The sequence below is a fragment of the Emydura macquarii genome, unplaced genomic scaffold, assembly GCF_026122565.2.
Source record: "Emydura macquarii macquarii isolate MOO-44397 ecotype Brisbane River unplaced genomic scaffold, CSIRO-AGI_Emac_v2 contig_1253, whole genome shotgun sequence".
Taxonomy (NCBI): Eukaryota; Metazoa; Chordata; order Testudines; family Chelidae; genus Emydura; species Emydura macquarii.
The window spans coordinates 131,024-154,878 of record NW_027131390.1 but is presented as its reverse complement, the minus strand read 5'-3'; the positions used below and the strand labels follow the sequence as shown (position 1 = coordinate 154,878).

The 23,855-nt window shown below is 44.5% G+C and overlaps 2 protein-coding genes across 7 annotated transcripts in view; both read left to right on the top strand.

The window, feature by feature from the left end:
* TAF1 (TATA-box binding protein associated factor 1) overlaps positions 1 to 15,350 on the top strand; it is an 86,735-nt gene extending 71,385 nt beyond the window's left edge. For 2 of the 5 annotated variants that reach the window (XM_067547926.1, XM_067547930.1), the window contains 9 exons: positions 1,201 to 1,293; positions 1,368 to 1,452; positions 6,402 to 6,469; positions 6,553 to 6,669; positions 10,293 to 10,418; positions 12,080 to 12,178; positions 12,439 to 12,589; positions 13,305 to 13,482; positions 13,694 to 15,350. In XM_067547926.1, coding sequence (XP_067404027.1) covers positions 1,201 to 1,293; positions 1,368 to 1,452; positions 6,402 to 6,469; positions 6,553 to 6,669; positions 10,293 to 10,418; positions 12,080 to 12,178; positions 12,439 to 12,589; positions 13,305 to 13,482; positions 13,694 to 13,904 — 1,128 coding nt within the window. In that variant the 3' untranslated portion in view covers positions 13,905 to 15,350. The remainder of the gene's footprint in view (positions 1 to 1,200; positions 1,294 to 1,367; positions 1,453 to 6,401; positions 6,470 to 6,552; positions 6,670 to 10,292; positions 10,419 to 12,079; positions 12,179 to 12,438; positions 12,590 to 13,304; positions 13,483 to 13,693) is intronic. The other 3 variants (XM_067547927.1, XM_067547928.1, XM_067547929.1) reach the window with 3 other exon arrangements.
* A 727-nt stretch (positions 15,351 to 16,077) lies between these two features.
* OGT (O-linked N-acetylglucosamine (GlcNAc) transferase) overlaps positions 16,078 to 23,855 on the top strand; it is a 72,284-nt gene continuing 64,506 nt past the window's right edge. The window contains exons 1-3 of one of the 2 annotated variants that reach the window (XM_067547925.1): positions 16,078 to 16,280; positions 20,423 to 20,573; positions 21,871 to 22,114. In XM_067547925.1, coding sequence (XP_067404026.1) covers positions 16,244 to 16,280; positions 20,423 to 20,573; positions 21,871 to 22,114 — 432 coding nt within the window. In that variant the 5' untranslated portion in view covers positions 16,078 to 16,243. Of the gene's footprint in view, positions 16,281 to 20,392; positions 20,574 to 21,870; positions 22,115 to 23,855 lie in introns of both variants that reach the window. The other variant, XM_067547924.1, reaches the window with a different exon arrangement.

Sequence of the window (23,855 nt, the reverse complement as noted above, 5' to 3'; positions counted from 1 at the left end):
AGACCTAGTGCAGGTTACATTTTTACAGCAGCTTGCTGCACACTAGCTTTCTTTAGACATGCTCTTACGCTAAAATGTGTGTAAGAAATCAGTAAGTAAAGCTTTTAGTGGAGCACTCTGGTGGGAATTTTTAAAATTAAATCAGCATTATTATCCTCATTTACAGAAGGGGTAACTGAGACAGAGAAGAAGTGTTATAAATACGGTCCGGTTTACCTGGTTCACATCACACCAGCTCTCCAGCATTTTCTCAACACTGTTCTTATGGCCTTATGTTTGACCAGGCAGAGAGAGAAAATTTAGTCAGGCCCTTGGACTCCATAAATGCCTCATACAGGGCGCTGATGAGGGCGTGTCTGGACACAAAAGTTGGTTTAACTAAATGGATTTAACTTTTGTGTGGGCTCTTATCATTTTAAATCTAGTTTATATTAGTTTATCTTGCATCGGTAAATGTACAGGTGCAAGTAAAACATACATAAACCAGTTTTAAAATGGTAGGAGTTCACACACAAAGTTGCATCAGTTTAAGAAAATCAGTGTAAAATTATACCTTCAGTTAAAATTGGTACAACTTTGTGTAGACTAGGCCTTAGTTCACTGATCTATGGTATGCCATGTATAGATGGGAGTAGTGTTAAGAGATTGCGCATCTGATTTGCTGTGTGTATATGAATAAATTGCCCTGGTGTCTGTCTCTCTAAAACTGTGTCAGACTCTTGGCTGGAGCCAGGGTTTTGAATTTTCCTTTTCCACCACAGAAATCTCAGCCTTTAGATGTTTGGCTCCTGCTTGTAGTTTCCTTTGGGTGCAGTTTCCTATGGGTTTCTCCTCCATTGATTCTGCAAGGAATTAATGTTCTTGATAATGATTCTAGCTGCTACTTGGAAAGTAACAATGATACTAAATAGTAAAGTGCACTGGTGAGAGCTGCTTTGAATGTTCCTGTATAGTATATTCCTGCTGTTAGTTGTTGAAGGACATAGTTAGAAAAGTAACTTTCTTTGTAGCTCTTTTAGGATGCAGGAATCACTGTGATAAACATTTCTAGTCCATAAAGAATCTGTATCTGAGTTTCTGCTAATGGTTCTGGAAGATTATTTTGTGAAACTGTCTCTTTCTTGGTCCCAAGATCCAATAGTCATTTCTACAAGGAATCGTTCCCAATTATCTCCATGTCTGTTTTTTTATTTCTTGCAGTCTTGGCCATTTCATCATCCAGTTAATAAAAAGTTTGTTCCAGATTATTACAAAGTGATCATCAATCCAATGGATCTGGAGACTATCCGCAAGGTATGTAATTTGAGTCAAGCAACCTTTAAGAAAGTGTTTAACTCTGTTACTCATTACTGAGTAATCTCTTCCAGAATATCTCCAAACACAAGTATCAGAACAGGGAGACTTTCCTGGATGATGTTAAACTGATCCTTGCCAACAGCATTAAGTACAATGGTAAGTAATTCTAATATTGGCCCCGGTCATTATTGTTTCCTGAAACCATATTTGACTACTCCAAAACACTTGCATTACTTTAAAATGGACAGGCCCCAAACTAGTTATGTTAATTAGCACTTAATTTTTCTGCATACCATGGGATTATGTTTAAATTTCAGAAGTCTAATTCCTTTGCTTTAAATTTAAAGAATTCAGTTGTAGTTCTTTAAACCTAACGGTCACTTCATGTCAAGCAAACTGTTTTCTTTATAACCACCTGAGATTGCTGTCGGAGGGGTAGGAAAGTTCCTGACAGAGCATGCACAATGCCATCTGTCAACAATGGTTTCAAAAGGAGCCAAAAATGGAAATCATCACCTTCTGAAGAATAGTAATAGAATTGTGGAAAGGATTGACTGGCCTGGGATGGGCATTGTTGGTCTAGGGGAGTGCTACTTTACCCCCTCCCCCTTTTTTGTATGTGACCCACAAAATGGCTGGAAAATCATCCTGTGGCCCACAAGCATTTTTGAGTGCAAAGGGTTGTGGGATTTGCGTAACAGAATGTTTTCTGTTCATTGTGTGAGTTCTGCATTAAACAGCTGGGGGGTGGGGATTTGAGTGGGTGAGGGCTGCCTCTCCTACGATGGTGGAGTCTCCCCTGCCACCCACCACATCACTCAAATCTGGGGTAGGGGATGTGCCACTGCAAGAGGCTACAAAATCCCTGCCCCAGAGCAGAGTGGGCTGGGCTGGAGGGACGGCTGGCGGAGCTGCTGTCTGTTTTGAATAATGGGAGGGAGGGGATGCAGGCAGGTGCAGCAGGAGGATGCGGAAGTGTTCTTTCAAGTGCACTACAGAACGTTCAGTACATTGTAGCAGGGACCACACCACCAGTTAGTATGTGGCAGGCTAGTGTGCTGTGGATTCGTACCCTGGCTTGTGTGCACTAACTTGCTTTATAGACAGGCCCTGAGTGTAAATATTACAGTTCAGAGGCAGGAGGGGAAGGCTGGAAGTTTCAACAGGTATCTCTATGACAAACACCAAACCATTCTCTGTTTCTAAGATTGTAAAACTGAGAAGCAGACCCCTCCAGCCCAACCTCTTTCTAACTTACAATGAATTGCCACCTTCCCCTCTCCTCCTCCTCTTTACAGAAGAATAAGCACCTCCACCCTGGACCCCTCAGTGATCAGAACACATTCTGTCTCCCTCCCTCATTAATGAGCATCCTCACTCGTTTCCTCCAAAGCCTACCTTTTTCTTCTAACATTCCACCTACTGAAATCCATCTGCAACTCCATGTTAAGTCCCTTTACTGCAGTTGTGGTCTTCAGTTGCCAAGTCAGCTGGCTCATGCTCTTGTTTAGTGCTGATCTCTGATTCCCATCTCTGGTCTTACCACAGGAACTTCTTATACGCAGTAAAATCCTTTGGTTCGGAGATTGACTGTTGGTTTAACCATGCCCACACAGACCACAGAAGCAGCTGAAACTATTTTGACATCATACTGCTATTCCTGCTTCAGTAGGTGCAGCTAGCACCTTCTTTCAGCAGCTCTGCCATCGCGGGTATCATTAGGCTATGAACCATTGGATGCTGGAGGCTGTTCTTTCTCTGCTCCTTCCTCCTCCCCTCCAGTACACTGGATCGGGATTGTGACTGTGGAATTTAGTGATATGATCATCCCCTGATCCCTAGGGCCAGATGAGGTGCGGGCTGTACAGCAGAGGGTGGGCAGTTGTCCATGCCTCATCACTAGTCTTTGCCTACCCTAGCTGGAGGAATTGGCTGAAGATAATTCACCCATGAGCTGCCGGCTTCATTGTGGCAGAGTCGCTGGGTCACAGGAGGGTGTGGGGCAGCTACTAGTGATTTCTGTAGCACACTAGATACGACTAGAGCAGCAGACTGCATTGCTAGCCTGTGGGACATGTTGTTAGATCATGGTTGAAAGGTTTCCTTTGAAATTGCCAGGCCAGCAAATTTTCCTGTCCCACGTGCTGTTCCAGCCAACCTGATATGGCCACACTGCATCTGACGCTGGTGACCACTGACTGCAGTCTCAGTCTGCTCCTCAGGGGTTTAGTCCAGCCAGAGACACTCTTGTTTCTGAATGAGAAGCTGCTTACACAATTGCATTACAGCTCCTGGCCTGCTCATTGCAGCTGTCATGGGAATTATGCTTGGAGTGGTGAGGGGGTATGTCAGATATCCATTGGGAATGCAAAACTAGTATCCACGAAGGGGTAACTCAGCCTGGCAATGCTGCCTTGTAGCTAGTTCTTAGCTGAACAAAGACTAGAGGAGAAAACCCCAAACAAAATCTGCTCCAGAGAAAACATCAGGCAGTTGGCACTGCAACTCCGCTCTGCCCTCCAGTATCTCCAGCAGCTATGCTGGCTTCAAAATGTCTTGCTCTCCAAGTCTTTGAGCCTAGTCAGTACTGCTGAGAAGGCAAGCTTCTGCCTCTATTTGTTGTCTGCCTAGGCATGCACATTTGTTTGAGTACTTGGTTGCCCTCTTCAAATTTGCTTGTTGGAATATGAGGACAGTGGGCACTGATATGTCAAATGATCACGAGAAGATCAATGATCATAGAAAGTACACCATAATTGACAGGAGTTTGACATCAGTGTAGCTGATCTCTCTGAAATCAGAGTAGCTGAAACAACCTCTCTACATGAAATACAATATACCTTTTTCTAGCATGGGAAAAGTAAATGAGGCCACTGTAAACACAGGGTGGGTTTTGCTGTCAAACTCATTAGCACACAGGGTCAAATGTCCTGTTGCAACATCAGAAAGTATCACATCACTAAGAATATCTACCATATGTGGCTTTGCTAACATCAGTACATATGCCCCAATGCTTTCCTTCATTTCTGAAGAGAAGGACTTGTTCTGTCAGCAATTTGACAGCATCATCTGTAAGCTACCGTTGGGCAAGCAACACTGTCTACTGGGAGACTTCAATGCTAGAATCTTCTCAGATCACAAGTTGTTTGCTATACATTGGCCAGCATGGAGTGAGAAAAATGAATGACAATGGGCAGACTACTGGACCTGTGCACCTCCTGAGGGACTACATTATTAACACTTTCAAGATGGTCACAGTTGGACAGTCTGATGGAGACACACCAGATCTGGACACTAGCACCAAGTGGATTTAATTGTCATCCTTAGAAAAAATATGGATGTTCTCCATATTCCCAGTTTTTGGAGTGCAGACTGAGACAGTCTATGCACTTGTATGCTATAAAATGAAACTTTCACTACAGAAGTTTCATTGTACTAGACAAAGATGTTGCCCATGCATTAACATCAACAACACAAAAGGCCAAGGAAGATGTCTTCAATTCACTATGAATTTCAGGGAAGCAAGCTATGTCACTGATTGCATCTCCCCGAGTTCTAGTGCAGCATGGAACACACTCAGAATAAATATCCATATAGCTGCAACCTTAGTTTTTGGTAAAAGGACTGTACAGGATAAGGTTTGCAGCATACTCTGAAGAAATGCTTCCAGTTATTGAAGCAAAATGTACAGCGTATCTCCACCACAACACAAACCCCTCTCTTGAAGTTTGTGCTAACCTTAATTTGACCCACAGTGCATGCAATGAACAGCAAGGCAATGTGTTCAATCATACTGTCTCGATCTGTGCAAAAAGCCTGTGTAACTTCTTTAAAAGGACTTTGTCAACTTAAAATGCTAATGGATAATGGTTAGTCTATTCATGTAGAAGTAACATCTAAGATTAAAGGGGGGAAATATTTTCTCTTTCTTTAAACATTTGGCTGGACTTTGTGTTCTGTCTTTTCTTGCTGTTCCCCCTATTAGTTTCCAGTGTGTTAGGCTTGTGATAGAGAGGCGGCCCACCCTCGCCCCTCATGGGATGGGGAAAAAGCTAAAAAGGCTGAACACTGGACACAGTGTTGGTAAATAATACTCTTGTTAACTTTATTGATTACAATGTAAACTCACTCACTCCACATTCATACCACAAATATACTACACCACAGTCCAAAGATAGGATGAAGTCCCGATAGCCAGTTGAGGTCCGATCCAGTCTTAAGGTGTTGGGAGCCAGCACTACATGCCTCTTCAGAGTTGGGGCTCTTACTCCAAAGTACAGATGTTTTTGGTTCATCTTTTATAACCCGTTCCATCACATCATCTGTCTTGTTGTTTTATTCACCTTGGCCTCGCATCCACAATTTCCAGCGAAAAGTCCCGGGCAGGCCACCATCACCCTTCACTAGTTATTGTTTTCACACAAGCGGAAGTTCTGATCCAGGCCCGTAACTCCAACTTTTCTGATTTATTACTTTTGAATGTACACACGCATTCCTATCAAGCTCACCTTGTGCACACTGGGCCTCAGTGACCCGTAACATACTACACTGGATATAAGTATATATATTTTTATGAATCCCAACATGGGGGTTTCAAATGAGCAAGACCAAACACTATAAAATATTTGATCACAAACTCAGGCAAGTGTATGATCTGAAATTAGTTGTAACTTTTTGTTTAAATTGACAAACTTTATGTTGACAGTATTCCTTTAAATTTCTGCATCCAATTTTCTTTTAAAGTTCCTGAGATGTTTCTAAAGAAAGTGAGTGAGAGAAGCTCCATCAGTTGATATCTCTGCATTAGTTATCTGGCTCACATTTTGAGGTTTTCTTTGCAACCGCAACAGCTAGGGAAATTTTTCTTAATGTTCTACAAAATCTCAGATTTCAAGGTAGCAGCTGGAGAGAGGTGTGGGCATGTCACACCTCTGCATGAATCCTAGCCCTGCTGTAGGTTGTTTATGGTCACAGAAAGATCAGAAGACAAGTTGTGGGGTCTGTCTTGTTTCATGGGCTTTGTTAAAAAATCATAAAGGGCTTGTTCAAGGTGCCAGCATTGAGGAGAGATCAGACAACATGACAAGGTGTGGTTCTCGTTGCAGGGCCTGATAGTCAGTACACAAAAACTGCTCAGGAAATTGTGAACATCTGTTGCCAGACACTGGCTGAGGTATGTAGTCTAGTTTGTTGTGATCTTTTTGTATAGTCAACTTCTATTTCTCTGCAATCTTGACGAACTTCTTTTTTTCTTAGTATGATGAGCACTTGACTCAGCTTGAAAGAGACATCTCTACTGCTAAGGAAGCAGCACTGGAGGAGGCAGATTTGGACAGCCTTGACCCTATGACTCCTGGGCCCTACACACCTCAGGTGAGTGATGAAGTGAGGTTTTGCACTTGTTTTCAGTTCCTCTATCTGTCACTAGGTGTTTGGTCCAGAGGGGCCTCCTACTATCTATTCCTGTCTCCTGGAACATTTTGGTTTTAGTAAGGATGAGTCCTGTATTAGCTCCCAGAAGGTAGACTGAATGATTGAATAGTTACTAAATCATATATACCTAATAGGTATTAGATCATCCAGTCCATTTTCAAGAGCCGATACAGGATTATTCCTTATGGTGAACACATACTAGTGCTTGTCCAATCCATTTGTAGAAGTTGTGCATGTTAGAAGCCCTTTCGTATACTTTGAGGAGACTATTCCACAGCCAAATATATCTGTCAGCAAGCTTCTTCGAGTGCTGGTCCCTATATGGATTCCATACATGGGTGCGCATGCACATCATGCACTGGAGCCGGAACTGTTTGTTGTAGTTTCCGTCGACCCACGTGTGTGTCTGCCACGTGGTACATCTGAGGTCTAATGAGGCTGTGTGGGTTGAAACCCCTCCAGTTCCCTGTTACCACTGCATGGCCAGAGTTAGAACCCCTCTTCCTCCTCATTCTTCCTTGCTACATAGCTTTCTTTTTGTTCAAATAAGACCAGTCAGCGTCATCTTCAGCCTCCATCACCGGGCCACCACCTTCGCCTCTGGCTCCGTCCACACCACTGGGACTGTCTAGTCTTTCATGCCCAGTTCCGTGCACGGCCAGCTGCTTGTCTCTACTCATGCCCACAGCTAAACTACTTTTGCCCTATGCTGGCTCTGCTATGTCCCAGATCGGCGGGGACCCCATGCAGCTCCCATCACTGGTAGATGAACTATTACTACTTTGTCAACATCCCATTCTGCTCCTGTTTGCACTGTTGGTCCCGTAGGCTGGGACTTTGTACGCCAGGTCCTATTGGCACCCTTGGGACCCCTTCTGTGGCCATGGGTGCCGCCTTTGCCCGACTATACTGCTCCTGCATTTATCTGAATAACCCCCGGACACCACGATGCCTCCTGCACCATCAGCACTGCTGATCCCTACTGGGCCCACCTCATCCCTGGATGGAGGTGCTCATCCTGCCCTCTTTCACCCCCGGACAACCATGGCCAATACCTGGACCTGCTCCATTGCATGATCGGGGCCCTCAACCTCCCAGCTGAAGATGAGAAGGACTCCCAGGACGAGTTCCCAGCCTTCAGCCGGCCCTCACATACCGCCCTCTTCAGCCTTAGTCTGAATTGGCTGAAGAAGTGTGCTATCTGGCATGCCCCAGCATCCTGTGCTTCTACGTCTACATGGGCAAAATGGCGCTACTTCGTCCCTGCTAGGACATGGACTTTCTGTTCACTTGCTCACCACTGAATTCTCTTGTGGTCCAAGTGGCAACTGAGCATGCCTGACAGCAGCACTTAAGACCACCCCTCTGGATTGAGTGGCCATGAAACTTGACTAGATCGGGCACAAAGTCTACTAGTCAGTGGGACTGCAATTTTGCATTGCCAGTTATCAGACTATACTGGCAAAGTACGACTTCCTGTTGTACTCCAAGCTGGCAGAGTTTCAGACCTCCCTCCCAGAGGACAAGCAAGCAGAGTTCAAGTCCCTTATCCATTAGGGTATACTGGTGGCCAAGGTGAGCCTCCAAGCTGTGGTTGACACAGCAAACTAAGCTAGACGACTGGCTCCTAGTTGCATTGTCCTGCAAATGCTTCATCATCATCCATACCCTGCAAGACCTCCTCACCAGCTTGGGGATCTGCATCAATGAGGACAAGTTAACCCTTATGCATATCCACATGCTCACTTTCATAGGAGCTTGCTTGGACTCCCTTGTGGGATGTCTTTCTCCTGATGGACCACTTTGCTACCCTGATTTCCTTCATTCCACAACTGCGCTGTCGTCCCTGTACACACCTCCGATAGCGCCTTTCCCTTCTCTGCCAAATGGCGGCCTGCACCTCTGTCACCCCGTGTTCCCACTTAAACATGTGATGCCTCCAACTGTGGCTTCGCACTGTTTATGATCTGCAGCAGATCACCTCAACAAATGGGTTCTCCTCCTCCCCCACTCCTCTTGGTCTTGACTTCCGTCTTATGGTGGTGCAACCCATCCAAGGTCATGGCCTGCATCTCTTACAACCCTCGTACACCACACAACACTCTCACAACAGATGCATCACTCGTGGGGTGAGACACTCATCAAAGGGCTGTACGGCCCAGGGCCTCTGGTCCCCCCAGGAGATGAGGATGCACATCAACATCCTAGAACTGTGAACTGTCTGCCTCACCTGTCAGGCATTTCTACCCCTCAACCACTTCCGTCATGTGCAACTTTTCTCCGACAACATGATGGCCATTGTCTATATGAACAAACACAGTTGATTTCTCCTTGTCCGCTGCTTCCCTGCAATCTTAATCTGATTCTCAACGCCTTAAGAAAACTCCTACTTGAACCAATGGCTACCTGTTTTCTCTCCCATCTCTGCATTCAGACTCCTCTCTGATAGCCATTACTTCAGCCAGAAGAAAGGGAGAACTCGGGAATGACTGCAGACCTACCAGACCTTTTTGCCGTGACAGGGTCACATTGTGCCTACGTCCTTGCTAAAGTCTTGTTAGAATTTCGTATTAATGAAGAGATTTGTTTACTGGTATTTTAAAGTGTCATAACTCGAGAGAGGGAAGCTAGTCTTCATACCCTAGATGTCAGGGGAGCCCTCACCTTCTACCTTTTACAGGACCTTTAGGGCCTCTCCCCAGTCTCATTGTAGTCTTTGCCAAAAGGGGAAGAGTCAGCCAATTTCCACTCAGACTTTCAAAGTTGACTTTTTTATTGTATCTTGTCACGCTATGAAGCGGGGATATATAAAGTGACAGCCCATGCCACTAGGGCTCAGTCTACTTCTATAGCCCTCCTTAAGGATGGCCCCAGGGCTGCAACCTGATCTCAGTTCACACGTTTGCCAAAAGTTACACTGTCAACACTGTCGTACCTGCATCCAGAGCTTGAGATGATCTTTGGTGACACAGTCCTCCGAAGTGTCTTGGATTTGCCTCCTCAGTACCTGCCTCCACATCGAGATATTGCTTGGAAGTCTACTTGTGTGCTCTTGCCTGGGAGCACAGAATGCTGTTCTGCGGAGTCAAACATTATTTAAATCTGCAATTGAGAGCGCACGGGCATGTGCACATTTTACAGTAGTGCACCCATAGGGACAAAACATTTTGAATAATTCAAGTTTCTGTACAGGTAAGTAACCTCGTCTCACTTTTCTGTTCTCTAAATTCTTTCCAGTTTGGTGATTAGATGGTTCACATCGGATTAGCCAAAAAGTTGTGGGTTTTTTTAACCATATGTTAACATGTCCTGTCTCTCTACTGTGCCCATTCATGTATGCATTTTTTAAAAAGTCAAAATATTTTTTCTCCCTTTTCTTTGGAGTAAATTGCTTAGATTGATTATAAGGTGTTTAACAATGAGACCCAGGGCACACAAATATATTTTGCATTTAGTTCTGAAAGCAGTGAACTCCAGGGTCATTCTTATCTCTTGTGGGAGAACTTCAAAGACCTGGTCCAGCTTCTGAGAAAGTTGTCTCTCCTATTTCTCATGTACTTTAGCCACCAGATTTGTATGATACCAACACCTCTCTCAGTATGTCACGTGATGCTTCAGTCTATCAAGATGAGAGCAACTTGTCTGCTATGGACACTCCCACCACTACCCCAGAGAAGCGGAGGACGCAGGTCAGAAATCTCCCATTTTCCATGTGGTAGAGATCTAGGAAGTAGAACTAACTTATTTGAAGGTGGCATTTAGCTTTTGTGGGTCACAAAGGCAGAGACATTTGTGGCTTCCCCAGGCAGAGATGGAGCTAGGTGCAGTTAAAAAGCTTTTATCTCAAGAATGGGGAGCAGTCATAGAGTCTGATGACTGACTTTTTTGCACCCCTTTCACTGGAGGGAGAAGTTGATGAGTTTGCTCTGGTAGTTGATGGGATTTTTGGTATTACACCAGAATCATATGATATGTGGAGATATAGTTATAATAGGGCTACAAGATTAGTGAAATGTGGGGCTTTTTGGAGGCTGTGGGACAGTCTATTGCTAGAGCATCCTTTGAGAGAGCTGCTTGCTTTCCTGCATCTTGGCTGCTACAATGGAGAAGAAAAAACTGAAAAGCGGCAACTGGTGGAACCTACTGCTGTGAGAGAAGCTGTACTACTTGTACTACTCAGGACAGGGTCACGTGGTGACTTATGCTACAAAGGCCTGATGTTCAGTCTCTCTTGAATTTTGATTAGGGCACAGGAAAATTATATTCAGCGGGTCTGGAAGATTTTTTTTATTGTGGTAGCATCAAAGCATGCTGGGTCCTGTATAGACACATAGTAAGAGACAGGCACTGCTCTCTAAGGCCTGGTCTTCATTGCAAAGTTTTGCCAGCATAGCTATGTCGGCTAGAAGTGTGAAATAATCACATCCCTGGCTGACATAGCTATGTCTGTAAAAACCCCAGAGTAGACACAACTGTGCTGATGGAAGAATACCTCTATATAGTTTGTGGAGAGGTGTTGCTACACTGGCAGAACTCCTTCTGCTGGCTAATGCTGTATCTACACTTGGGGCTGTGCTAGCCTAATGGTATTGGCCACCGTTCTGTAGTGTTCAGAACCCTTAAAAGACCACGACAAAAGAGAGAGAGACAACAGACATTCAACTGGTCAGGATGATGACAGGCGTGTGTCTTGTTTTATTTCTTCATAAGGGAATAAACATGGAAAGAGGGGGGAATGTCATGAGAGGATGTGTTAGTAGGAGCATGAGTATGAAAATGAAGGACCATGACATTAAGCAGAAGAAAGGGAAAGTGAGTGGGCAGAGCAGGGATATTGAGGCTGACAGCAGAAGTACTGTGATAGAGAGAGCAGGGAGGACCTGCATCCCACGCAGCAGAGTAAAAATAGCAGAGTTCAGTTGTAACATGTAGTCGGACATCATTGGTGTCTGCTGTTCTGAAAATGCTGCCTTGTGGGCAGTGTCTAGTACCCGTGGGAGTTAATTCTGTCCCCAAGAGAGCTGAACTTCCTGCCCAGCCCATGTGGCTGATGAAGGGTCCGCTGGACCTGCTGACTGCCTATGACAATGTCCTAGGAAAACATGTAGTTTAAGGTCTAATGGCCCATTCTGTAAGTAGCTAGGAAAGCGGAGAAGCCCAGGCTTTAAAACCCGAGTTTCTCTTGGACTCCTTAGGAGGAGTACAGCAAGAGCCAGGTGGCAGACAATGCTAAGTGGTCTTGGAATACTTAAGAATCCCTCTTCCATGGGTGGATTTTTCATTGTAGTGTGGGTGTCAGTCACTGCTGGTACCTTCCTCAATGGTATTGCTATTTGTGTTCCTCATTCAGATGCGCCAGGGACGAGGTAGGCTGGGCGAGGAAGACTCTGACGTAGATATTGAAGGGTTTGATGAGGATGAGGATGGGAAACCTAAGACTCCAGCCCCAGTGAGTATTTATACAGAAATCCCATCTGTAGTCCACTTGCATCCTCATGATAGAAGACTCCACAGTGCAGGGGAAGTCTGCTGGGTCTGGCATGCTGAATGACAGCAGAATCCACAGCAGTGACTAATCAGACACTTATCTGTAGTCATAAAATTGTCAATACAAAAATAAATGACTGACTGTAATGTCAATATGCTAGGTATGGCAGCAGCTTTGTGTATGACATTTGACCTATGCCATTCCCTTTCTGTGTGACTTAGGAAGTTGAAGATGGGGATGGTGACCTTGCTGATGAAGATGAAGGCTCAGCACAACAGCCCCAGGCCAGTGTTCTTTATGAAGATTTGCTTATGTCAGATGGAGAGGATGATGATGATGGGAGTGATGAAGAAGGCGATAATCCCTTTTCATGTGAGTCCTGTCTTTAAATCACAGCATTGAGCAGGAATCAATTGTTCCCAAACCGAGCCAATTTCCATGTTCTTCAATTACAGTAGCATAGACTTCAGTCTTTGATTGTAGGTATACAGGACACTGTATACTTGTATATTGGTTACAAAGACCACTGGTTATGGTGCAATTACAAAGGAGATATCAAGAAAAGGAAAAAAGAACCAGATGAATTTAGATCAAAACTAAGATGCAATGGAGTGGCAGAGAAATACTAAGTGTGGGCAGGAATGAGAGTTTGGGGGTTCACACATGATTCAGACGGTGGAACTCTGAAGCTTGGAAGAGGAGAGGCCTAGAGCTCAGATGTGATGCTGAGGGATGTGTGGAGCAGGACTGGGCAGCTAGTGCAAGCTCAAATGAGATTTGTATAGGAAAGGTGCAAAGTTGGATCTTGCTACGAAGGACTGGAGAAAGACCATTGAAGCTGCACAGGTAGGTTGGGTGATATAGAACACAAGGTGGAATGGATGAGTAAGAAGAGGTAATTATTTCAGTGCAGGAATGGCAAATAAGATACCATGTGGAAGATAAATGGCTTTTGAAAAAGGGAAAAGTAGTTGTACCCAGCCAGTATTTGCCCTTTCAACAGACTACAAAAAGATGCAAATAAATCCACCAGGTATAACAGCTCTGTCCAAATTAATCAGCAGGCCTTCTTCTGTTTGTTGTACAGCTATCCAGCTGAGTGAAAGTGGCAGTGATTCAGATGTGGAGCCCAGTGCAATGAGACCCAAACAACCTCATGTTCTTCAAGAGAACACACGAATGGGCATGGATAATGAAGAGAGTATGATGTCCTATGAGGGAGATGGTGGGGAGACCTCTCATGTTATGGAGGACAGTAATATCAGGTAATCAAAACTGAGAATAATATAGCAGTGTAGGGAATGGGATAGGAGTGCTAGCTGTAAAGGAATCTCTCAGCTACCCAAGTTCTGGCACTTTTGAGTAGGTCACCAGACTTTTTTCTTTTTTTATTCTGAGAAGAGGTTCAGTAGAGACTGTTTATGTAAAGAAGTAATCTGAAATGTTAGTGTAATGAGATTCCATTCTTTCTTTTAGTTATGGCAGCTATGAGGAGCCAGATCCAAAATCCAACACACGAGATACCAGTTTTAGCAGCATTGGAGGGTATGAGATCTCTGAAGAGGAGGAGGAAGAACAGCGTTGTGGGCCAAGTGTGTTAAGTCAAGTTCATCTTTCAGAGGATGAGGAAGATAGTGAGGATTTTCACTCCATTGCAGGAGATAGTGACCTGGACTCAGATGAATGAGTTGTCCAAATACCCTCTGTTATGAGGGATGTAGCATCTGTGGTCTGGATTCAGATGAATGAAATTTCCTCATACTCTTTTGTACTAAGGGACAGTTCAATAATTGTTTGTTACAGAACATTTCTTATTATCTGAATTGTGAATGACAAAATTTAGACAAAGATAACCTACTGAACTCCTGTGCAGGTCACTAATTACTGAAGCCAGGCAAAGGTTTATAATCTGGTTTACTTTCCATCATTCTTTTCAGATATACCCTGAAAACTATTTACAAATATTAGGCTGGTGTTTAAATGCTTTACAGTGACCTTTGATATAATTGTTAACTAGCCCATGAATTTCTATAAGAAATAAGTAATTGAAGAAATATTCTACAAAAATGAGTGAATTTGATTTTTTTAACATCTACAGCAGCTGCTTTCCCTTTACTAACGAGAAGGGCATGGTCCTTTATATTTTTTGAAATTTACCCCAAGTATTCAGAAAAAATTAGTCAAGCCATGAATGCATTCCCTGGAATTCTACCACAACTGGTTTCTAGGTCTCTTTGGTACTGCTTACCTGCCCTAGAACATCTTAATTCACAGGAAGAACAGGTCTTTTGAAGCTCCTTGCTCAAATTAGAATTTGTCCTGGAATCCATAAAAGCTAACCCAAGCCTTCATCCAGGAGTTACAAAGGAATTATCTGGGCTTTACTTGTGCTCTGAAATATCTGGGAGTTAGTTCACATTCTTGTCTTAATCAAATGAAGAGAAAGCATAGAACCATCTAGGAATGCTACAGAGCCGCCTGTCCCTCTGTGGTGTAGTTCATTGGATTAATCCTTAAATAGAGTCAAAATTCAGATGGATTCCTTATGTATGATTTTATTATAGGATGATGTTCTGTTCTACTGTCCCTGAGATTTTGTGACAGCAGATCCTTGTCTGTTTGTGTGTTCATAATCATCCTGTCCTGGTAATAATGTTGGTGCTCTTCCGGGACAGAAGGGAGGAGAATAGATCATGTTCAAAATGAAATGTAAAATCTGGTGCACTTAGCTACTGTAGTCTGAGTACTTAGCACAGTGATGCTAATCATACTGGCTTCCTTTAAAATCCTTATGTCATACGTGGAAAAATCCCCCTTAGGGACATATCCACAAATGGGGGTGGCCACACATGCACCCAGAATCATAAATGTTGGATTTCCTGACCTGTATTTAAATTCTCACCCTTTCACTTACCTTAAAAGAAACGTCCTGAGCAAGTTCCTGTGTTTATTTAATGTACATGTTATGTGAAATAAAGGTGTACCAGGAGGACAGTGTGATGCTCATGGTGTGACCTGCACCCCGCAGGCTGTGTGCCCCTCTCAGGCCCAGGCCATCTCCTGGCGGGGGATATATGATAGACGGGGACTAGAAGAAGCTGCCTGCGGGGCAGGGAACGGAGCCGGTGCGAATGACCCTCGTGGCTGGGGGTGGGGCCGGCGAGCCGTCATCTTCCTGTCCCCGACCACCAGCGGGGGGCGTGGAGCGCTGAGCCGCGCCCCTGGACGAAGACAGACAAACACCACCACCACCTCACCTCACCAGTCACGAGCCTGCGCGCAGCGCCCGCTCTGGGGGGAGGGGGAGGCGGGGACAGGGACAAGGCAGCGCTTTTCTCCCCTGCCCCGCCCGCCCGCCCGGGCCGTGGTGCGAGCTCGCCTGGGCTCCGCCAGAGGGTCGCTCCTGGTGGGAGCGGGCGCTAGGGCCGGGCCGCGTGGCCTGGGGGCGGGGCTTGGGCGCCGCTGCCGTAGTCGCCTCTTCCCGGAGACGCCGCGCCTCTGCTGACGCGCGCACAGTCCCGGATGTGGCTGCGGGCGTCATGTGCTGGGGAGAGAAAGTGGCAGCGAATGACGCATGCGCGTTGAGAGCTCGTTTGTCGCAATGGTCTCACGCGGAAGGATACTGAGAAGATGAGTGTACATTTTTTATAGGGTTCAACTGCTTTCTAATCAGGGAGTCCAGCGGGGGGAGGCGAGTGCGGAAATTAATTCCAGACGAAATTCATCCCCCGCAATCGGATTCGATATCGCCTAGGATTCCTTTGCCTTTTAGGACTACTTTCTGGAAAGAAATAGGCCCGGTCGGAGCCCTACCCTGGCTGTCGTGTGGCTGGTGGTTTCCTTTCCTCCGCCTCCGTGCCGCCATTTCTGGACTCTGGAGCCGCCGCCTTAGCGTGGAGCGGAGCTCGGACGGGGGAGAGGCGGTGCTGCGCGGTCCGTGCGACCGGACGGGACCTCTCCGCGCCTGGGGAGCTTCAGCCCGAGGCCAGGGTCGCCCGCACAGCCGGAGCCCCGGCGCCTCTCCCGATGGCGACCTCCGTGGGGAACGTGGCTGACAGCACAGGTACCGGGGCCTGCGGGGCGGGTGAGGCCGCGCCTCAGCTGTGGTGATGCGGGAGAGCTGCGATCGCCGGCCTGTGTCCGCGGAGGGCCCCGGCCGGGGTGGGGTGCGGTCCTGTCCCTGGAGGGCAGCTGGGGGCCGGTCCCGGTCCCGCGCGGTATTTCTAGTTCCTCGCCGAGCGAGCGAGCGAGCCTCCCGCCCTTCCCCCATCCGGGAGCGGGGTCCTGCTCCCCAGGCAGCCGCCCTGCTGCCGCTGGTCCTTGGGCTCGTCTGTGGGGACGGGTTCGGTCACGGATACTGTTACTGCGGAGTGAAGTCGAATTCCGGAGTTGGCCTTTCTGCGGTTCTCCGCCGGCGTGCGAGCAGCGGGCAGGTTCTCCTGCCGTCTCTGCAGGGGAGGCGCGCAGGCTGCCGAGGAAGTGTTCCGGCTGCTGCCATGTTGATGTGTGGATCACCTCGGATGCGAGCAGCAGCTCTTGTGTTTTACCTGCATCTGTCTTTGTCTGTTGCCTTTCCTCGCTCTGCCCGGGTGGCTGAGACGTTTATGCTAAATGATGCCATTTGAAAGGTGGAATTTTCCAGAAGCCTGTGTCTGAGGTTCACCCAGTGTGCATAGACGAATGCAGCCCCCAGATATTTCACGCAGCAGCTACAAGGTGGCTCGCCAGTCCTGCAGATCACGCACATTGGGCCCGCTGAATTTCATTTATGTTCTGTCTGTAACAACTCCTGGTAAAAAGTATAAACTGCAGTTCGTGGGGCCACATCAGTCCACACTTATTATTTACTTTTGTTTTTATTTCCTAAGTTGCATCGTTTGCCTTTTTCCCCTCATATTTCAGTTTTCATCATAGCTTGAATTTCTTGTAAAGCATTACTGAGTGCGGTTTTGGATACGTTGTAGAGCCATGATGTAGTTTGCACTTGCATGAAGGCTTTATGAAATGGGGCCCAGAAGTATTTCTTGGGGAAGTGCCTGGATCCCTCTTCCTACCTTATCCCCTTAGTTTCAATTAAGTTTTTCAGTTCATTTTCTGTACTTTTAAGAGTATGTGCTGAAGTGAACCAAATAACTTTATTTTGTACATTGAAATACATGGTAGTTTAATAGGAGAGTGTTTTTAAAACTCTGTTGTTGAGATCAAATGCAAAAGATCAAATCTTTTGCAAGAAAATTAGCTATTGGGGTCTTTTGTTACATCTTTCTTATTTTCTATGCTGGTTATTGCTGTATATGAGCACGCTTCACAAACATTAACTTATTGTGTCAGCACGTATTATACTTGGCTAAGGTCTCTCACAAAGTTTGAAAAGTCCTGAATTAGTGTACTTATACTAAACTATATAAATAACCGCTAGGGAGTTCTGTATGTGCCTGAGGAAGAACCCTGTTGGAATCTGCTTACCTAGAATTGTTACTTTCAGAACGAGCTTGACTTAAAATGAATTTTATAGGTAGATATTAACTGCAAGGTTGTGCATTTGTTGGGTAAACAGGTATCCCTTGTATATCAGTATTAAAGAGCAGGGCTGTGATTTCATTTTGGATTCTGAGATAGCTGGGTATCCCCCAAATACTTGCAAATAAGATCAGCTCCAAAACTTAACTGAGAGAGGAGTGGTTGATTGGCACTAGTCCTCTTGAACTTAGTTGGTGGAGGGAGGTAGGGGTGTTGCTCATTTTTGGAAGATTTGGCAAATGAAGGAAATCGAAGGGTGCATTTCACCAATCTTCTGGATTTTACTAATAGTCTTTCTCCCAAGTTTTGAACACAAGTAAAACATCTCTGATTCTCTTCCTTTTATCTGTCACCCTCCAGGTCTGTAGCCTGGAGTACAGTTTTAAGCATGAAACTTTCATATTTGTTTCTTGGCAGACTGAGGGAATGAGAATTAGTATCAAAGCAAACAAATCAACCAGATTACCTTTAGTTTCACGATTGTAAATGTCACTTCAACATTTCCATCTTGATTTAAGGGCAGTGATAACAATTGATTTCCTCCTTTTAGCTTTCCTTGTCTTTGCAACTCCAGCAGTAGACGATCACTCAATAGCAGAGTTTGAAAAAAGAATTACCAAACACCAACTGAATCAGGTAGCACCAATAGAAAACTGGGACCTAACTGTGTGGTCTAGGCAATCCTCTGGTGAGCTTCCTTGTTCTCCACCAGATCAAGTTCCTGGGAATAATGGTGTCCTTAGATTCTCCAAGAAGAGTCCAGTTTTTGTAGCCTGTGGCTACTAGGTCTGAAAATTTGGTGCTCCACTTACTCTTTCAGCCTATTTTTTGGGCTTGTCTGCAAATAACTTGAGCCAGTCTCTTTTAGGAGATTTCCCAAGTTGTGATAACACCTGAGGAATACATAGTTATGAAAGTGACCAGAGTGTTGCTAATTCCAACCCCAGGGCAGCATGTCAAAGCTATGAACAGAGATACACTGGGGCTGGCTGTCTTCCCTTGGAAGATAACACTGATTTGGGTTAGCCTTCCAAACATGAACTGAGAGTTTCTTTACAATCAGTTAGCACTGGAAAGATTTAATTTTTAAATGAAAGCATGAAGGGATACCATCAATTTGAAATTAGTGAATTAAAAAACTGAATCAATAGCTTCAGGTGCTACACTTAATTCCCTTGACTTTTTTCTTTCTTTCTTCATAACTTCTACTTTTCCGGAAGCAGGATACTTGTTAGATATTCACAAGCTGGGGAAACTGACTTTCAGGGGTTTCTGTAGTATCTTCCTGCTTCCCTGGTAAATTAAATCTGTTTGAGTCCCCTAGTATTACAGAAGATTCAGCTGTATTTATGGTAGAAAATGTTTGTGTGAAAATGGCTGCACAAGTGTATGGTAACATGCAAAATAACATAAATAGAAGTCTTTGATCTTTCATTTACAGTAGACTTCAATGTTACAAGTAACAATAGATGGTACAAAATGTTCAGACAGAACTTGTCAGGGCAACTTTCCTGTTCTCTGGGATGAATGGATTTTTCAAGCCCTGCTTAGTATCATCCCTGTACTTCTGCCTAGTCCCCGTCTTCCCCCCCCCCCTCCCGTTGGCCCACTTGCCCCCCCGTCCCATCCCCCTCCTCTCTTCACTGCTCCCCCTTCCCTCAGGCAGCAAGCAACAGGTGGTGGTGGGGAACATGAGCAGTGGGGGAGGGGGACAAGGGGGGGGGCAAGCGGGGAGCTGGCCTGGTGTGGAGGGATGCGGGGGCGGGGCGAGGCCAGGGGCAGAGCAGGGGTGGACTGTGGGCTGGGGCCAAGGGCCAAAAAGGAGGGACAGCTTCCTTCTGGGGAAGCTTTCAACCTGCCACTCCTGGCTCAGGCCCCTTTTTAAAATTGCCTGATCCCTGGGCAATTGTCCCTTTTCTCACACTCTTCATCACCCTCTTCTTCCCATTCAGGACTTGCTGGCGCTATATGAAAACTTTGAAACAAGTTATAATTTGAAACAAGTCTGCATATGTAGTCATAGTCTGTTTCCTTTCTTTTGTTTCTTGTTCTTTGCATGAAACCGCTATCTTTATTTTTAAGAATTCTACTCGTCTTGCTATGTTTCACATCCAATACTTTCTAGAGCAACTGATTATAATATTATGAGCAGGATCTAGCTTCAGGTAGGGAGAATAAGCAAGCAAACTCAACCTGCTTTCATAGTAAGGTATTTGGTATTAAGAACAGGAAATACAATATTACAGCAAGTCCCTTCAAATAGAATATCTGTGTGAAGTGTCTTAGTTTTAAAAATGCAATGGTTTGTACAGTATATTATTTAGATTGGTAACTTTGTATGTGTTATGAAAAGGGAAGCAGGGTTATTTCTGAAAATAATCAACCTTCAATATATTGACTATAAATTCTTATTTAATTTCCCAATCCTGATTGAGAAAAGGGACCATTGTAAAATAAACATATAAACTAATGCTAGGGATGTCATAGAAGTGTGTTGAAATGAGGATTTGGGAGTTTAAAATGCCAGACGCTGTAGTGCTTTACGTAGTTTCAAGCATTTTCATCCTTTAATTTTATACACCATATTTTTACAACTTTTTGTTTCCATTTTCTAACTTTTTGTTTTCCCCCCTAAATGTTTTGGTGATTCTCCAGAACCAACGAAACGTATGCTTTCCTTCCAAGGGTTAGCGGAGTTGGCTCATCGTGAATATCAGGCAGGAGACTTTGAAGCAGCAGAGAGACACTGCATGCAGCTTTGGAGACAAGAGCCTGATAACACTGGCGTGCTTTTATTACTATCGTCCATTCACTTCCAGTGTCGCAGACTGGACAGGTAGGAGACTTGGAACGTTCATTTATACTCTTCGTATCGTTAGTTGTCTCTGAAAAGAGAATCTATTAATGCCATTTGCAGCTAGGAGAAACTTTGTTATAATTCTGGTTAGTTTTTGATATTTGAGTCACTATTTGACAACAGAGGAGATCAGGGCACTATCCGTAGATTTTTCCCTTTTTGGCTTTGGTTATGGTGAATAGGATCCCAGATTATAACCCAACAGCTCCAAGGTAGTGTTTGATCTCTCTTCTTGGCTTCCCCCGCTTTCTGTAGAGGGTTGTATCCAATGTTGGTAAAAGATGCTCTGTGAAACCACACACTCTACCAGAGTGGGAACCATTGAAATGACACTTTATGCAAAAATCGTGAGTGTTAGCTTTTGTTAAGTCCTCTCAGAGCTTTGAGTTTGTGCTCAGAGTAACTGAATTGAAGAATAAAGACACACATTTCTCTAAACAGTTTCTTAAACATGTGACAGGGATAACATTTCAATGATAAATGGACAAATTGGCCTCAGATGTATGTGCCAGGTGCACACAAAGACATTTACCTACTTTATTTAATGTTTCTTCTGCCACTTGGACACTAGCTGTTAGGCTGTAACACATCTTGTTTATCCTGGAAATATGTTCCTCTTTGCGGTAATAAACCTCAGTGAAGCTACCTTAGCCTCACAGTTGACTCGGTGGTGTACTATTACCTCTGTTAATTTTACTTTTCTGCTGCACCTCAGAAGTTTAAAAGCTTGCAAACTATTCCAGTCATTGGGGAGTTTAACTAATTACATGGTATGTTCAGAATTATTGCTGCAAGCATCTCATCGTGATAGTGCCTTGCGATCATTTTATGTGGCTTAGGTCAAGAGTAATGTTTCCCAAGTTTAGGGAACAAAAACAGTTTCTACACCAACCCCTTTCTGTTATATTCTCATTGAGAAGAGTCAGAGAAAACGTATGCTGTAGGCTGATCAGGAGTGCCAGTGGCGAAAAGTATGAAGTCTTGCAGTGTTTTTGATCAGTCAGGTGTGGGTTTAGGCTAGAAGCTTAGCAAAATTCTACTTACCTTAGACAAGCAATCAGTCTTCACCAAGCATGTAAAATATTGTGGAGTTGGATTAGTAGATTTTATGTCTGGGCAGATAAAACTTGCAGGATGGTTCTGTAACGCTGGCTAGTTGCTTATATATTTGACTGACTTGAGATTGTACCAGTAATTGTGGCTGCAGGCTTGCCTGTAAACCCTACCAGTTTAAGGCAAAGTTGTGTTTTGTGTTAACCTGTCTAATTTTCTCCAGGTCTGCTCACTTCAGCACTTTGGCTATTAAACAGAATCCATTGCTGGCCGAAGCCTACTCGAATCTAGGGAATGTGTACAAGGAACGTGGGCAGCTGCAAGAAGCTATTGAGCATTATAGGCATGCGCTACGCCTGAAACCAGATTTCATTGACGGATATATTAATCTGGCTGCTGCGCTGGTAGCTGCAGGTGATATGGAAGGGGCAGTACAGGCCTATGTTTCTGCCCTTCAGTACAATCCTGTAAGTAACATTCTATTCATAGAGCTCCCCGTTACATCCCAGCATCAAGCACACTGCTGCTTTAGTACAGATAGGGAAGTCTTCGATTTGCATGATGGTGGAACCCTAACCACAGACTGAGTTTCTGGTGGTCAGATTCTTTACAACCAATATTCTTTTCAGTTTTTAAAAGACATAACTTTTTTGCAGACAACAAGCAAAGAATATATTTTTGGGAATGTTTTATGACTGCTTGTTATATACTTACCTGTATAATTGGGTTAATAAAGGGAATTTCCCAAGCAGTGGCTGTATGAAAAAGATTTGAGGGTCATGGTGGACAATCAGCTGAACATGAGCTCCAGGGCAGTGCCGTTGCCAAAAAGACTAATTCAGTCCTTAGGTGCATAAACAGGGGAATCAAATAGAGGTAGAGAGGTTATTTTACCTCTGTATTTGGCACTGGTGTGACCACTGCTGCAGTACTTTGTCCGATTCCAGTGTCCACAGTTCAAGAAGGATGTTGATAAATTGGAGAGGGTTCACAGAGTTATGAGAATGAATAAAGGATTAGAAAACATGTTTTATAGTGATAGGCTCAAAGAGCGCAAACTGTTTAGCTTCACAAAGAAGGTTAAGGGATGGCTCGATTAGGGCTTGTCTACACTTACAGCAGGTGCAGCTGTGCCACTGTAGCACTTAAGGAAGATGCTCTACGCTGATGGACGAGAGCTCTCCTGTCGGCATAGTTAATTCACCTCCTCCAGAGGCAGTAGCTATGTCCATGAGAGAAGCTCTCCTGCCAACATAACGCTGTCTACTCGGGGGGTTAGGTTAGTATAATTAGGTCTCGGGTGTGTTTCTCCACACCTCTGAGTGATGTAGTTATACTGACATAAATTGGTAGTGTAGACCAAGCCTTAGTGTGTAAGCATCTACATAGGGAATAAATACTTGATGATGGGGTCTTCAGTATAGCAATAAAAGGTAAAATGTGATCCAGTGGCTGGAAGCTGAAGAAATTCAGAATGGGAATAAGGCATACATTTTTAATAGTGAGGGTAACCATCGAAATAGTGTATCAATGGTTATGGTAGATTCCCCATTTCTGACGATCTTTAAATCAAGATGGATGATGTTCTAAAAGATACGCTAACACTAGAGAAATTTTGTGGCCTGTGTTGTACAGTAGGTCAGACTTAATGATCACAGTGATCCCTTATGACTTTGGAATCTATGAATGATTTTAGATTTTTCTAATAGGTGATTGTTTGCTATTGATTCCTTGGACTTGCCTGGAAAATTCTGTGAGGAGAGTAGGGAAAAATTGATCTCTGGAAGTGGAATTGGGGAATGCTGTACTGTCGTTTGCAACTTTTTTTTGATGTTTTAAATCGTATGTCATAATATAAACCTGACATTTTTATACTAATAAATCCATGCTATGGATTAACAAAATGCAAAGAAAATATTTTACATTTCAGTGTTTTTCCCTTGGATGGGATCATCTGCTTTAGTGGCTTTGTCTTACACCTAATGCCAGAATATTAGATTGTTCAGTATTTTCTGTTTAGTCTACACTAGAGCCTTGCAACCTGACAGGATCAGAGTACAGTTGTTGATTCTGGGTCAGGTCAGAATGTGAGCTGACTCATTCGGGTCAGGTGTAGGCTCTGTCACAGCTCACTCATGGGGTCAGCATGGCAGTAGTTGCAGATTCCTCTCTTTCTGGCCACGGCAATCTCCCTGTGCTGTGGAGTAA